Below are 12,285 nucleotides of genomic sequence, written 5' to 3'. Positions count from 1 at the left end.
CAGAAATGCTGTCAGTGAATCTTATAATGATTTTCCACTATAGTTGATCCAACATTTCAGTCTTTAGCCTAAAATCATATTTGGTATCAGCAACATATGGTTTTCATCAAAATGTGGCTGCTCATCTTCTCAGTTCCTAATCCAGCCTGCCTTCCCTCCGCACCCACCAGCCTCTATCAGGAGTGTGTGTGTGTGTGTGTGTGTGTGTGTAAAAGAGAGTGAGAGAAAGAGAGTGCCTGACTTTCACTGGCAGTTTCTCTTTAACCCCTTACTTTCATACTGCATGACAGTCTTCCTGGAATTATCTTCCTGTCTGTATTTCTGTCCCCAGGGGAAGAGTCTGGTTTTAGAGCAAGATTCATTGGATAGGCCTGTGTGCCTTCCGCTTGAACACCCCACAACACCTAACTTAAAAGGGTTAAAACCTGCAGAGAAGCCAGTCAGAGCCTGCTGTCACTGCCCCACACGACCCCCTCCTGGGGCTCTTTAAACATATTCACATTTGTTCTGTTGCCTTCTTTCTTGCTCTTTTCCATCAAGTATTGGCTCTTTGTAGTAGTCAAAGCTAAAAGCTTTATACACCAGTCTGAATAATTATGTTTAAAAAACAGTAATTATCAATACATGTCTTGTTCCATGCAGCTTTTTAAATCCATGTTAATGAGCTCTGTCTTCTAATGCATACGACTGACAGCCAGGTTTGAAGTTTTGCCATCCTTTCACAACTTGTTGCAGGGACCCTGCCTGCCTTTTCCAGAGCACTGCTTTCAGGAACTCTTGCTCTGCAACATTCCAGAGATTCAGCACCACCCACTCCGCTCTGAGCAGGCAAGCAACTACTAGCACCAGGCCAGCAGAGTCAGATTGCTTCCTGAGCATAGCTTCCTCCTCAGTGTCTGTCAGGAAAGGATGAAAAGAGTGTGTGCAGCATCATGTGACTTGAGCAGGCTGGCCACTACCTCATCCATGTGAGGACAGGTGGATTCCGCCAGCAGCTGCCCCTGGCACACCGTAAGGCCACCATGGGGTGGCCTGCCAGGGAGCGGATGTCTCTGCCCTGTTGCCAGCAGCCCACCACCGTCCTCAGAACTCTCCCTGGGCACTTCCCGTGCTCTGGTCTCTGTGACTGGACTCGGTCGTTCTCCATAGTGCCTCAATCACTTTTCCCTTGTGATTTCAGGTTGAAGTCTTGGCTTCGGAGGACGCAGCCTTTGGACTCAAGGTGTGTAGTCTGGGGTCCTTCGTTGTGCAGGCTCCATCTGTTGCTCGGTGGCTCTGAGGGCTCAACAGGGAAGGTTTTCTTTAAAATCTTCACAGGATTTCCCTTTGATTGTGCTCAGGATTAGGCTTACAGTTGTCATTATTTTCTTAACCTCTGTGTTGTGGAAGATGGGATAGTACAGGAAGCCAAAGGTTTCATTTAGCAGGAATTGACTTTTAAATTTGATTTAGCCACAGAACAGAATTGACTGAACTCCCCCAGTTTGGAGACCCTAAAATCCAGCAGCCCACCCTCGGGAGCGCTGTGAGTTTGAGCTCTGCCTCATGGGCTCCATCACCCCGCTTCATGCTGACTCCCTTAAGGAGACCACTGTCTGCTGGCAAAGAAAAGCCTATCAACCAAAAAATAGGCCTGCAGTTAAATCGGCCTGCAGTGGACGCACCTCCACACTAGGGTCAGGCTCAGGCTGAGGGAGGGGTGGAGTCCAGAGGGGGAGGCTTTCTGGGAGACTGGTCTCGGCTTTTGGAGGACTTGAATTGGATTGGCGTGCATTGAGGCTGGACTGGAGGGCGGGAGAATCTAGAGCTATTTCAGGTAGGAGACCAACCATGGAGAATAATATAGGGAACTAGAAGTAGTCACATCCTGCCTGTGTGGCATGATTTTAGGTGGGAGAAGTTAAAGATAATTTTGTCCTATTAAAAATCTGAAGCTATTAGAAGATTTTAAACACTTAGTGGTCAGATTTGCAATGGAGGCCATATTTGGGAGGATGGATTTGCTTGGGACCCATCAAAGACAGTTCAATAGAACAGGTGAAAGCTATTGTACCCGAGCTGGCAGAGTGGTAGGTAGGTGCCAGCGAAGAGTACAGAGGCCACTAGGAGGATGGCCCTGGTGTGTGCTGGTGGGAGCAGCTCAGGAGACCAGGGAATGTATGACGTCATTCTGAGGCAGAGAACACCGGGGAGGAATCCGGAGTTTTTAGAATTCTGATCTTCTAGTCCTGATTTCGTTACAGGATTACTTATCTTTTGTATAGACTTGCTATTTTTTATACCAAGTAACTTAATTAGAAAGACACACATTAAGGAAGACTATTCTGAGGTTACAGACTGAAGACTTTACGTTCTGACTATATGCAATTAAGAGAAAAAAGATGGCTTGATACTTTGTAAATATTCGATATGCTCTAATTCATAACCTTAATATAGTTTGCTTCTATATTTCAGGAATTACTAAGAGAAATTATTAATTTTAAATAGAGCTAATTCAGTATATTTCGCAGTATTTAACGTATGGTCATCTTCTGAATTTTTCATTTTTTCTTTAATACCCAGCATGCTTGCAGAATCTCCCTTGCATATTTAATAAACCATAGAGTCCGTTCTTGTGGACTCACCTTCCCAACCCTTCCAGCTTACTGAGTATGCAGCACAAAGACGGAAGGTCATTGCAGCCCGCACCTGGGATCCACCTTCCCATGTAAAGACTTGCCTTAGCCCTGGGAGGAACCTATCAGGCTGTTTTTGTAGTTCTAAATTCAGCGTGTATGGAAAACAGTTTAAAACTTTTCAATTAACTCAGTGATTTTTAAAGTTAATACTTTGAGTGCATCTGAAAGATGCTTTTCACTTTTATCTAAAAAATAAGAAATATGAAATGTGTTACTGTTCTTTATCTGGTTACCACTAAATATATTTTTGAATTTCAAAAATGATCGTATTTCTTAAAAGGTCTAGGTATTCTGAATTGGCCAGGTTTTGAACACATTCATAATTGATTTTTTTTCTATTTTTTATAGTTGCTAGGGAAAATAAATATCTTACTCACTGATAACAAATTAATAACATCGTGTTGGTGAAATCAGTGGACACTTCCGGTCTCCTGGACTCTGTATCTATCCTGCGGCTGTCTCTGATCCTTTCAGGGGAGATCCTCAATGAACCTTTGATCATTTCTTTTTGCTTCTAATTCTTCATCACCTGTTAAGCCAACTAAAATCTACAGACTTAATATTGTGTTAAGAAAGATTAAAGAGACTTCTTTAGAGTCACTGGAAAAGGACTTAAACATACTTTAGGACCCAAAGATACAGACAGCCTATTTTTTGTATATGACTGTGGTGAAACTATAACCCAGGAAAACAGTTTTGTAGTCACACAAAACCATCCTGACTATGAGCACAGATTTAAGGTTAAAGTTTTAAAGCTAATCTGATGGGAAATATCTGTGCTTTTCTGCTTAACTCTTACTTTTATAGAAGTACCAATTTATTATTTTATTAGGCTTATTCTGTTAAAGGTAACTTAGAATCTGAAACACTCAAACTTTTTCCCAGGGTATATTAAGCACTTCAGTTGTTTTCTAGTGGTTCTGATTTTTTCCTCTAAATTTAAAATAATTTTGATTTTCTTTAGTATTTTCTATACAGGTTGAGTTTAAAATGCTAATTAATTTTATGTATAGTTGCAAAAAACAAGAATTGTGGTGCCTAGAAGAGGTGCTTCAAAGCAGAAAATGGGTAATATATGTTTTTATTAGGAAAAGGGAAGTTCTACAAACTATACCAATGTTCTTGACTTTGGTTTTGAGTAAGACTTGAAAGTATTCAAAAGTGTGTGATTCTCTGAAAACATAAGTCAAAAGTCCCAGGGGGCAGCCAACATGGGCTGATTACCAGATTTTACAGGATTAGTGTGCCTTCATTAGTGAACAAAGTGAAGCTGCTAGCGATAATGATAAGATAAATCAGCTAAGCAAATGTAATTATACATGTGTGTGTGATATAATTATACATAATTATATATACTTTATACATACATATATGTAATTATATTGTTAAAGAGAAAAAAAAAAAGGCTAAAAGTTGACTTTCATTGCTTTTAAGTTATACCACAAAGTTTAAAAGACAGAGGAGTGAGCAAAACACCCTGGGTCATTTTGTTTTTGTTTCTGTTGTTGTGGTTGGTTTTTTTCTTTTGCAGCAGAGGCCCCCCCTACTACCTTGCCCTGCTCCTGGGCTCAGGTATTGCTTCTTCCCCAGTCTCCTAATGACCTGGAACTGTAGCTGCCTGTCACTGCACCTAGTTGTTGAAATTTATTAAATAAATCTTATCAGTCTATATAAATTTCTTTAAAATTCCATGGCCATAAATGTCCTTGTCTTCTAGTTTTTTCGAAGATAGCTGAGTTAAGAATTATAAAGAAGCAAGTTTTTATTTAAGCTATTGTACATGAGAATTAAATAAAGTGAGGAATAGGAATTGGAGAGTGTAGTAGCTTGCATAGGGTCACATGGCTAATCAATAACAGCGGGAACAGTGGTTCACTAGGAAGGGCAGCCTCCAAAGCAGATCTTTTTTTTTTTTTTTTTAATTCTCCGAACGTCCTCAGAAGTGATGAGGTGTGCACTGTTACCTGCCTTTCTTTCATCACTTCCCAGTGTCCTTCACTTCTGTCCCCACCCTACCTCTTTTCTAAACTCTCTAATATCTCCCCTAATTCTAAACCTAGCAGAACAATCCACTCCCTGCATTTGCACGTTTTATGAGCTTCTTCCCAGCATCTGACCCTCCTGACCTGCTCTTCCTTAACTGCGCACTTCCTGCGGCTTGCACAACAGTGCTTGGCAGGTCCTCTTGTCCGCTGGCTTTTCCTTCCCTTCCACAGCCCTGCACTATCATGTCTTATCAGGGCTCCACCCTAGCTTGTCCTCTCTACTGTATGTGCCAGTGACATCTCGCCCTCCAACTCCAGGGCATGTTCTTAAATATTTTGCAGAATGAATGAATATGCATAAAGCCAAGGCAAAGATTAAAACCCCTATCTCTTGTTCAATACAGTTAATTTTCTGGAGTAAATTCTTAGTGCTTACTTACTTGGCAGTAATATAATTTGATCATCAAAATAATGTTCTAGGGCTTCTCTTTAAGTGTCTATGGACAGAAACATGTATTATATATTACCAATTTATTTGTTTTCCATATCTGTCTTCTGAATTCATCACAATTCCACAGATCCAAAAATATTTTTATACTGTTTTGGCTGGTATGTTTTTCGGAAGAAGAATACCCTGATTTTTATGCCTGCTTAACAAAAGATGCACATGGAAAGGTCAATTTCGGATGAATCATGATACTATCAAGAGTAAACATACTGTGCTGGTCCTAGAATGAAAGGGAAAAGGAAGCTGGCACATTTAGGTCACCATAGTGTCCCACAGGGGATGAGAGCCCTCCAGCCAGCACACTGGCTGCAGCTCTCCCACTGGCCCCTAGGGTTGCACATCAGACTGAGGAACGCGGGTCTCCAAGCCATACTCAGGGCCTCTTCATTGGGCCTCTTCCTTCCCACCTTTTCTACATTTCTCTCTTTCCATCTTTTCCTGAAACTCCCCTCTCTTAGAATCCTGAAATGCTAATCCTTCAAGAGATCCGTAAGATCCTGTGGCCTGTCTCCTTCCATATTCTGGATGGGAAGCCAGAGGCCAAAGGCCAAAGGACCAGTTGGCCCCAAGGTTGTGCCGCTCGTTACCTAGAGCCTCGACGAAAACTAGGACTTCAGTAATCTGGTTTTCCTCCTTGATATTCTGAGTCCTGGATATAGTTTCTACTTCTCCTTTTACATTTATACATTACGTTTCTTTCTCTCCACTTACCTTTTTTTTTTTCTTTTGGTAATAATTTTTAGTACTTAGCTGAGGCACAAAAATTTTATAGCCATAAAAAGGAAGTTCTACAAACTGTATACCAATGTTCTTGACTTTGGTTTTGATTAAGACCCGAACATATTCAAAAGTGTGTGATTCTCTGACAAAATAAGTCAAGAGTCCCAGGGGCAGCCAACGGGGGGGCTGATTACATGATTTTATAGGATTAGTGTGCCTTCATTGGAAAAGCCTAAATTTAAGTATTAAAAATAAGATTTTAAAGTAAATCCTAATTTTGTTTCCCCTCCTTTATTATTTTTGATCCATGTCTTGGTTAAAAATGACTAGAAAAATAGTTAGAAATTTTAAGCTGATCCTCTTAGCCCCACCTAATGTGGTCCCCCAGACACGCTGCACCTTCCACTCGCTGGGTCAGCACTCGCTGTTCCCGGGGGTGCTTTTCTTCCTCTCTGCACCTCTCAGCCAGGCTTCCCTTCCAGTCCCAGCCCTCCCCTTCTGCTGTGGGATCCTCTGTGTGCAGGGTGCTGGGGGCTCACCTTCCCAGCCCAGCAGCCCTCACTTCCTTTGCAACTCCTTGGAATTTCTCTCCTGCCACCTGTTTTTGTTGTCTTTTGGAACATGCTGTGTTTTTGGAACACAGCATGGCCTGGCCTGGCCTGGCCCAGTTCCATTATGTGGCATTTTGTTCCCTGCACGATTGTATACTTAGAGATTCTTATGTTCATCTTTTTATATTCGTATTGACTTCCATGTGGTTAAGGGCAAGTAAGTGTTGATGATCATTCAAGACTTCTACTATGCAGAATAGCAGCTGAGATTGCTAAGAACAGAGAAGTTGAGATGTTAACATGTTACTACAGCATTCTCTTTTTAAAATATCTTTTTAGTTATAAATGGACACAATGCCCTTATTTAATTCATTTACTTACATGTGGTGCTGAGGATGGAACCCATTGCCTCACACATGCTAGGCAAGTGCTCTACCACTGAGCCCCAGCCCCAGCCCCATACTGCATTCTTTTCTATTCTGAAAATTTCCACTGATTTTCCATTATCTAGGTTACTATGTTAGTGTGTCATTTTATATTGAAGCTCTGTGGTGCCCACCTGAAGAAAGACAAGTTCATTGTTAATACTGAAGATGCTGAGTGGGTGTAGACACCAAAAACTAGTTGGTTCCAGTTACCTTGCTTCACTTGAATGTTTGTTATTGAGGTTCTGCAGTTATATTCATAAGTCCTTGGAATCCACTGCTTTCCATTGAGACAACTGTCTGTGGGATGCACATGTGTGGGCTGTCACTGGAAATGTGGTGGAAGGAATGATATGTTCTTGCTTCCTTTGACCTCACATTCTACTCACAACTTTTAGAATGATACTATGCCAGGGGAAAGTCCAAAAAAGATAAGTTTTGGATAGAATTGTATGTTCTTCTGTGGTGTAGTTGCCAAAACTGAATCTGTTTCTTGTGTTCTACAGAATGGAATAGGATTCTAATTTGACTTATAAAAATTATAAATAACAAAGGAATTATTCATCTATACATTTTCAAGTAAAATAAAAGTGAATTTTATTTTTTAAGTAAGATATATTCAATGGTGGAAAATTGTCTAGCCTGAGGATCGCATTTGACAGTGACTTAAATCCCATTGGGGTTATTTCTGTCTTTTGTCATCTGACCATTATGAAAATCCTCTGCCTTTCTCTTGTCTTCACAACTGAGGAGAATAGAACAGAGCCATGGCAGCCAGTCTCTGAGTGGGCCCCTTGAAAGCGAAATAGCGAACCTTGGGGAAAGTGGGAGGTTCCTGTTCTCTGCCTTTCTGCCCATCCACCTTGGAGAGCTGCAGCTTGAACTGTGTGAGAAGCACACTGTCTTTTCAGTCATTTCTGAATTGCATATATGACTGTGCAAATGTAAGTTAATTAAGGTTAAATTTAAAAATCATTTCTTCAGGTTGACTAGTCTCATTTCAGTAGCTACGTAGCACTGGTGACTACCAGATTGGCACATTACCTGTACAGAGCAGTTCCACCAGCTCTGCTGGGTAGAACTGGTCTAGAAAATGACGTTTCCAAGTGTTTCTGTGACACAAAACATTTTAGCATAACACATTTTCATTTCTTAATTGACTAAAAAATTGGGAACTCGAGAAGATAAGTAGATAACAGAAGGAATTTGCTGTCTTAGTAAAGTGCTGTAAAACAGAGGATGTCTATTCAATAAAAAAATATAAACCATAATACAGTTGACACATTCCAAGAGTAGAGAAGTTTCAGGTAGGGGAATGAAATTGGGTATCCTTACAGTGGTGACACTTGCAGTGGGTCATTTATTCATTGATTTGCCTGGGGTGATGTCCGGGGGTTACGGATACAGCATTTCAGAGTTAGAATGTTTAGTCTAGCATAGTAAAGTTCTACCCATTAAAATAATTCTTCTTATGAATGCAACCACCACAAAGCATATATTAGTCTTCTATTTAAAAAATTTTCTCTTCCCCTTGTGAAGCTACATAAACTGATGGGTCCTGGTTTTTGCCATCTTACCAGCATATATTTTCTAGTGAATTTACTTGGATGACTCTCTAAATGAGTGTGACCCTAGATTAAATAAAAGTATGTTCAGGGTAACAATGTCATTGAGATGATGCCAGCACACGTATTCTTTGAGGTTCATAACCTTAGGAACTCACATAACTTTTCATACTGTGAAGGATTTATTTTGGCATTTAAAAATGTTTTATGTAATTAAAGTCTTAGAAAAATAAAGGACCAAGTTTATTATTTTGATCATTGACTCTAAATTAAAATGATAGAATATGTATTGGTAAAGTAAACAAATGTGTTTATTTTCCACTAAAAGACTCAAGGAAGGAATGAGGCCCCAGGCACACTGCCCTGATCTGGGGATCCATGTTGACTGGCTCCCTTTTGTTCCAGAATTTCCCGGCCTCTGCTTCTGCCATCTACTGGTGATTCAGGCACTTACATGTTTAATTTTTAAACAATTTTGCTTTATTATTTCTTATTTAGGAAAGATTTGGGGAAAATTTTTTAAATTTACATTCTCCTCTAATGTTTTGATGTAAATTTGCTTGCTGTGTTTATCTCTTTTTAAATGATATTTAACTTCTTTTTCAACTCTGACTTTAGAGGAATAGATGAATATAGAACTTAGGAAAGATCAAAAGCTCTGAAGGCCAAAGAATATGCAGTTCAGAGATAAAGAGGCAGCTTGTTGGCAGAAGGTTTTGAATGGCATGAGGAGTTACTTGAGAGCTGTTGGGTTCTGGATTTGGATTAAATATGAAATGGGAATTTTGTCCTGGTAACTTACAATTATAAGACTACTTGACTTGGAGCTAAACAGACCCATATTCTTTAAGTCCCAGTGTAGGATTTGGCAGGTTGGTTTCCTAGCTATCACTAAGGTTCTTTCCAGCTATAGGCTTTAATTCTGACAGGCTTCCTGTGTCTGTAGGGGCCAACCTTCAGCTCTGTCCTCATCATGGTTAGTATTCATATGAGAATACTAAGAATACTTGAGGCATGGTAGAGATAAACCTTTTGACTTATTTTTTAGTTGTAGATGGATTCAACACCTTTATTTAATTTAATTTTTTTAACGTGGTGCTGGGGATTGAACCCAGTGCCTTATATGTGCTAGGTGAGCGCTCTACTGCTGAGCTTCAATCCTAGTCCTTAGAGATATGTTTTTGTCCACAAACAAATCTTCATTCATATACTTAGTGAGTCTGTGTCTCAAAATAAAAAATAAAAAGGGCTGGGGGTATGTCTCAGTGATCAAATACCGCTGGGTATAGTAGCCCAGTAAAGAATGTGTCAGGTTTGCAGAATATCTTTAAACTTTATATGAAAAATCAGAAATGTGTCATAAAGTCAGGCAAAAATTTTTAAAGCGGGCTGGGGATATAGCTCAGTTGGTAGAGTGCTTGCCTTGCAAGCACAAGGCCCTGGGTTCAATCCCCAGCACCGCAAAAAAAAAAAAAAAAAAAAAAAAAAAAAAAAAAATTTAAAGGCAAGACAAAGTGTAGGAGTTTTATTTTCTGCCACCTTTCATCTCCTTCCAGAGTTCCTCAGCACTGCCTCAACTGATTCTAGATTTTTGATCATTTTTTTATCATTTTCTCCAAGAGGAAAAGTAATTAAAAATATTAATCTCAATTTTTTTTCCCCAAAATGAGGAAGGCTGACAGAGAAGTTTCTTATTTTAAGCCCTTTCTAGGGGCACGGCAGCACAGAAGCACACGTTTCTGCTTCCCAGGCAAGGACTCTATACAGAATGTAACCGTGCTTGTTATTAGTCCTCCCAGTTTCAGGAAGTACATAATAGAACAAAGTTGCAGAATTTAATCTATTGTCACTGTCAGTTTTACAGTGTAAAAAGGCTCTAATGTTGGCATTTTCATGTGGTTCAGCCCTGTGTCTTAAGACTCTCAAATTGTTTGAGATCTATATTCAATAGGGAAAACAATAGTTTTCTTCAAAGTTTCTGCATTCCAATTCAAATGGGTTTGTGTGTGCTCTTTGAAATATTAAGTGACCACAAGATATTTGTGGGGTTTAATTAGCCAGAAAGTATCCAGTAGGCCAGGTACAGTGACACATGCCTGTGATCCAAGGGACTCAGGAGGTTAAGGCAGGAGGATGGCAAGATTGAGGCCAGCCTCAGCAACTTAGTGAGTCTGTGTCTCAAAATAAAAAATAAAAAGGGCTGGGGGTATGTCTCAGTGATCAAATACCCCTGGGTGTAGTAGCCCAGTAAAGGATGTGTCAGGTTTGCAGAATATCTTTAGACTTTATATGAAAAATCAGAAATGTGTCATGACTGAATGCTTCCTCGTGCTAAAGGAGCTCAATTTTTGCTAGACCAAATATTCTGTGAGGTGATGTTAGCTGGCAGACACTGGATTATTGACTGCATGGCATCTGTCCTATGGTGGGTAGGTCACATTGCATTGAGGTTTGCCTTTCCCTGATGGTGTTGATATGTAAGTTGAGTGGAGGGTACCATGCAGACAGTTCATTCCTACTTGTGTCAGATTCTGCACATTGTTTAAGAAGACATTAGGAATTAAACGTTATAGATCTTGGGATTGGTCTTTTTAAGGAACAAGGTATTCTTCTGGAAGCAAGCTTATTTATTTGTGTAACTTGGAGTTTAACTGATTCCATTTTTCTCTGGGGACATTATTTTGGCACTGTGTTTTGAGTACTTAATTTTCCCAGTAATAATACAAATGCCCATATTCTCCTGTCCTGTCTTCAAGCACTCGTTCATTGGAGATGTGCACATAGAATTTGAGACCTACCTCTGGGCTTGCCTGTGAACTCCTGAGCACAGAGCTCATAATCATCAAGCACTTCAGATTCTGTTGGGAAGAAGCAAAGGAAATATCCCGGGAAAGCTGGGGGCTGGTTTTATGGCGTGTGTTTTAGGATCTCTCCAATGCCAAACTTTAAAACCAGCTCTGCTTCTTCAGATGGTGAAGGCTTTCTTCCTCCTTCCTCCTGACTTAAATTTGGCTTCTTCCCAAGCCATGTCAGTTTTTTCCAGTCAGTTGAGAATGTCAGAGTGGCTGGCGTTGAAAGAGCCAATATGTTGGAAGATGTTTAAAGCCAAGTAGAACATTTATATGAATTAAGGAACATATTAAGGGAAGATTTATTTTTTAAAAAATCAGATTTGGGGTGGGAGGAACCTGTTGAATTAATACTTGTATACCATATGTATCATTGCTAAATACGTAAAAGATATTCCCAACAACAAAATTATCACTTTACAACTGAAATAATGTACCCTGTGGGTACATTTGCAAAGATACACCAATAAAAATACATCCAGAGTTCTTGAAAAGGTGATCATACAAATAAAACATTTCATAGTATAACTTAAAAATAAGTTTGGAAGCAAGAGAAAGTCTGGGGACTTTGTTTTATTGAAGCTCTGCTTTTACTGTGGTCTTTTTAACAGTTTCCTTTTTGATCTTGTATTATTGCCTTAGCGTGTCCATGCGCATTGAAGGACAGAAGCATCTGACGGAAATACGGTTGAAAAGTCTCACCAGTTCTAAACAGAATAAATACCATCTCTTGGTTGCTTTGTTGCTAGCAGGCCTGCTCTCCTACTTCGGGCTGGGTTGGCCTCGGATCACTCAGCAGGGGGTTCGCCCCGTCACCAATTCATTCGCGTACTGAAGCCACGCGCCGCCCAGCGGGCAGTGCCGCACGGCAGGCCCTGGCCCAGGCTGAGGAGTGCGAAGCCGCCTGTCCCGGCAGCCCCAGCCTCTGCGGTGGCCTCCTTTCCTACCCCGCTTGCAGCGTGCAGGGGGCGTGGCCTCGGAGGGAGGAGCGGCAGGAGGGAGGG

At 40.5% G+C, this 12,285-nt stretch overlaps 1 protein-coding gene across 11 annotated transcripts in view; it reads left to right on the top strand.

Annotated features, from left to right (window-relative positions):
* The window catches only part of ARID1B (AT-rich interaction domain 1B), a 405,422-nt gene that overhangs the window by 240,534 nt on the left and 152,603 nt on the right, over positions 1 to 12,285 (top strand). For 8 of the 11 annotated variants that reach the window (XM_079146755.1, XM_079146754.1, XM_079146753.1 and 5 more), the window contains one exon: positions 1,181 to 1,222. The exons of the other annotated variants lie outside the window; for them this stretch is intronic. In XM_079146755.1, the coding sequence (XP_079002881.1) occupies positions 1,181 to 1,222 (42 nt within the window). The remainder of the gene's footprint in view (positions 1 to 1,180; positions 1,223 to 12,285) is intronic. 11 annotated transcript variants of the gene reach the window in all.

Source organism: Sciurus vulgaris (assembly GCF_902686455.1).
Source record: "Sciurus vulgaris genome assembly, chromosome: 7".
NCBI lineage: Eukaryota > Metazoa > Chordata > Mammalia > Rodentia > Sciuridae > Sciurus > Sciurus vulgaris.
Note: the sequence above shows the minus strand (reverse complement) of the source record. Positions and strands in the feature narration are given on the sequence as shown.